This window comes from Nicotiana tomentosiformis, chromosome 8 (genome assembly GCF_000390325.3).
Source record: "Nicotiana tomentosiformis chromosome 8, ASM39032v3, whole genome shotgun sequence".
Classification (NCBI taxonomy): Eukaryota; Viridiplantae; Streptophyta; class Magnoliopsida; order Solanales; family Solanaceae; genus Nicotiana; species Nicotiana tomentosiformis.
In genome coordinates, this window is record NC_090819.1 from 5,642,996 (window position 1) to 5,646,996 (window position 4,001).

Genomic DNA, 4,001 nt, shown 5'->3' on the forward strand with positions numbered 1-4,001 from the left:
CACACCTCTTAATAGGAGCATCTGTACTCCTCATCTGCACGTGCCTGAACCATCTCAGCCTCAACTCCCGCATCTTGTCCTCTACGGGGGCCACTCCCACTTTGTCCCGAATAACTTCATTCCTAATCTTATCTCTCATGGTATGCCCACACATCAATCTCAACATCCTCATTTCTGCTACTTTCATCCTCTGAATATGGGATTTCTTGACTGGCTAACACTCAGCCCCATACAACATAGTAGGTCTAACCACCACTCTGTAGAACTTACCCTTAAATATTGGTGGCACCTTCTTATCACACAAAACACCGGATGCGAGCCTCCATTTCATCTACCCCGCACCGATACGGTGGGAGAACTCATCATCAATCTCCCTGTTACCCTGGATTATAGACCCGATACTTGAAACTACCCTTCTTCGGGATGACTTGGGTATCAAGATTCACATCCACGTCCGCTTCATGAGTCCCGTCACTGAACCTACACTCCAAGTATTCCGTTTTGGTCCTGCTCAACTTGAATCCTTTAGACTCTAGGGTATGCCTCCAGACCTCCAGCCTCGCATTGACCCTGTTCCTCGTCTTATCAATCAGCACTATGTCATCGGCAAACAACATGCACCATCGCACCTCCCCTTGAATGTGCCGCGTTAGCACATTCATTGCCAGAGCAAATAAGAACGGGCTAAGAGCTGATCCCTGGTGCAACCCCATCACTATTGGAAAGTGATTTGAGTCACCTCTAATTGTTCTCGCTTGAGTCTTAGCACTATCATATATATCCTTGATTACCCTACCGGAACGCCGCTAACTGATTCAAACTGATTCTCTGAAATAGACACACTCTTCCTCACCCTAACTTCTACCACGCTCTCCCAAATTTTTATAGTATGACTCAGTAGCTTGATAATCCTATAGTTATTGTAGTTTTGGATATCACCCTTGTTCTTGTACAAAGGAATCATTGTACTCCACCTCCATTCTTCGGGCATCTTCTTCGTCTTAAAGATAACATTAAACAACCCAGTAAGCCACTCCACGCCCACACTCTTCCATAATTCTACCGGGATCTCGTCTGGCCCAGTCCCTTTTCCCCTGCTCATCTTACGCATCACTCCCATAACCTCTTAGACCTTAATACGCCTACAATAGCCAAAATCACGCAGACTCTCGGAGTGCTCCAACTCACCCAGCACAATGCTTTTGTCCCCCTCCTCGTTCAACAGTCTGTGGAAGTATGCATGCCATCTTCGTCTAATAAGGGCATCTTCCATCAATACCATGTCATCCTCATCTTTGATGCACTTTACTTGGTCCAAGTCACGAGCCTTCCTCTCCCTTACTTTGGCTAACCTGTACAACTTCTTGTCCCCACCTTTGCTCCCAAGCTCCGCATACATTCGTCCAAAGGCAGCAGTCTTAGCCGCCGTAATCGCTAACTTCGCCTCTCTCTTTGCCTTCTTATAACATTCCCAATTTGTCCTCTTTTCCTCCTCGTTTGTGCTCTCCACTAGTTTCAAATAAGCCGTTTTCTTGACTTCAACTTTTCCTTGGACCCCCGTATTCCACCACCAATCCCCTATACGTCTCCCAGGGTATCCCTTTGTAACTCCTAAAACCTCTCTCGCAACTTCCATAATGTATATATATCAACTAGGAAAAATAAATAATGAATTCATACAAACTATTTGTGTAAAGATCCTCTTTTTGTAATGAATTTAAGCTTTATATGTCAATCAAGTCATTTAAAAGTTAATTGTGCGTAACCTTATTTATTAAATATTCATTGGTAACTTGTATAATAAATAATACGTTTACCTACTAAATTTAATAGATTAAGTATACACATATCCTATACAAATTTATTATAATGATAGTGCATATAATTTAAAACCTTTACTATAAATCAGGGGTAGAGATAAGTGAAGGGTTAGCTAGAAACTAGTACATATGCGTTGAAATGGCGTGGGATAGCCACTTTTTAACATGCTATTTAGTTTTTATTCAATATTTTTAATTGTGAGCAAAAATAGTCATTACTCTATTAAAATTAATACGAAAAGCTATCTTTACCCTTTCTTCATAGGTGCTGTGTAAATATTAAGGACATGGTGTCCTTAACATTTACACTGCACACATGAAGTAAGGACGCCATGTCCTTAACATTTTGTCACGACCCGAAATTTCCATCTTCGGGACCGTAATGGCGCCTAACATTTCACTTGCTAGGTAAGCCAACGTTAGAGGATCTTTAAGCCAATTTTTAATCAATTCAATAAAGTAAAACCAATTAAGCCGAAAAGAAACTAAAACGGAATACAAATGACATAAAACCAATAATATCTAAGTATAACCCGGATCTGGAGTCACAAGTTCACGATCTTCTAACTTACACCATAAAGCCTATGGGCTACGATATTTTGAGTTTGAGTTCGAGCAATCTCTAACTCGACTATTGAGCCTAAGGGCTATCTTACTTCGAGTTCGAGCAATCATTCACTCGACCATAAAGCCTACGGGCTACGATATTTCGAGTTCGAGTTTGAGTTCGAGCAATCACTATTGAGCCTAAGGGCTATCTTACTTCTAGTTCGAGCAATCACTCACTCGACCATAAATCCTACGGGCTACAATACTTCGAGTTTGAGTTCGAGCAATCACTAACTTGACTATTGAGCCTAAGGGCTATCTTACTTCGAGTTCGAGCAATCACTCACTCGACCATAAAGCCTACGGGCTACGATATTTCGAGTTCGAGTTCGAGCAATCACTCACTCGACTATTGAGCCTAAGGGCTATCTTACTTCGAGTTCGAGCAATCACTCACTCGACCATAAAGCCTACGGGCTACGATATTTCGAGTTCGAGTTCGAGTTCGAGCAATCACTCACTCGACTATTGAGCCTAAGTGTTATCTTACTTCGAGTTCGAGCAATCACTCACTCGACCATAAAGCCTACGGGCTATGATATTTCGAGTTTGAGCAATCACTCACTTGACTATTGAGTCGAAGGGCTATCTTACTTCGAGTTCGAGCAATCACTCACTCGGCCATAAAAGTTTGCGGGCTACAATACTTCGAGCTTGAGTTCGAGCAATCACTCACTCGACTATTAAGCCTAAGGGCTATCTTACTTCGAGTTCGAGCAATCACTCACTCTACTATTAAGCCTAAGGACCAATATGGGTATGTTACTACAAGATTCGAAAATTACCCATTATTTGATAAAACCTAAGGGTTTATTCTATTCTGAGTTCAAAACATACTCGAACTTAGTTATAAAAAAAACAGTGCGGTCATGTCGTCGATCACTCACCCTTGCGTGTCTAAAGAACCTAAGTGTTTTGTCCTAAGTTCCAACTTGTATTCGCTAGATTACAGAGGTTGCAACAACAAAATTTTCACAAGGCAAAAGCACAAAACATGTTTTGAGCACAAAACTGAGAAGGGATTCAAAAGAAGTTTTTCTACTATATATTGATAAAAGGGGTATGTACAATAGACCGATCAAGGCCTTGCAAAAAAGGAAACTAAATCCTAACTACGGCCGGTTTTCGACCTCTTCTTCGGGAGCAACTTCTCCTTCAGGCCCCTCATCGGATCCTCCTCGACTGCCTTCTTCATCATCATCTTTGTCATCGAAGGAGGCAAGATGCCTAGCTTCAGCCTCAAGCACCTTGGCTCGGGCTATCTCCTCGGAGAGGTCAAAACCTCGAGTATGGATTTCCTCGAGGGTCTCCCTTCGGGATTGGCACTTTGCCGAGTCTATGATCCATTGCTCTTGGTCAGAAGCCTCCCTTAGCTGCATTAGAGTAGCCTCAGCATCGGCCCAGTACATAGCAATGGACTTATCCGCCATGAATTTTGTCCTCTCGATCTCTACCTCGGCCTTAGCAAGCCCGGTTTCAAGCTCCTCAATTCTCTTGGCTTGGGCCGAACTTTTCTGTTTGATGCCCCGAAGTTGGACCTCAGCCGATAATAGTTTGGCTAAGGTAGCTTCT

General features: G+C 42.6%; 2 protein-coding genes across 2 annotated transcripts; both read right to left on the reverse strand.

The window, feature by feature from the left end:
- Positions 1-377: 377 nt before the first annotated feature.
- LOC104110239 (uncharacterized) lies at positions 378-1,120 on the reverse strand. Its single transcript, XM_070182968.1, has 2 exons — positions 797-1,120; positions 378-698 (listed from the first exon to the last, which is right to left on the reverse strand). The coding sequence occupies exons 1-2, from the start codon at positions 1,118-1,120 to the stop codon at positions 378-380; spliced, it is 645 nt and encodes a 214-aa protein (XP_070039069.1).
- A 6-nt stretch (positions 1,121-1,126) lies between these two features.
- On the reverse strand, positions 1,127-1,636 carry LOC138897016 (uncharacterized). Its single transcript, XM_070182969.1, has one exon. The coding sequence runs from the start codon at positions 1,634-1,636 to the stop codon at positions 1,127-1,129; it is 510 nt and encodes a 169-aa protein (XP_070039070.1).
- Positions 1,637-4,001: the final 2,365 nt, after the last annotated feature.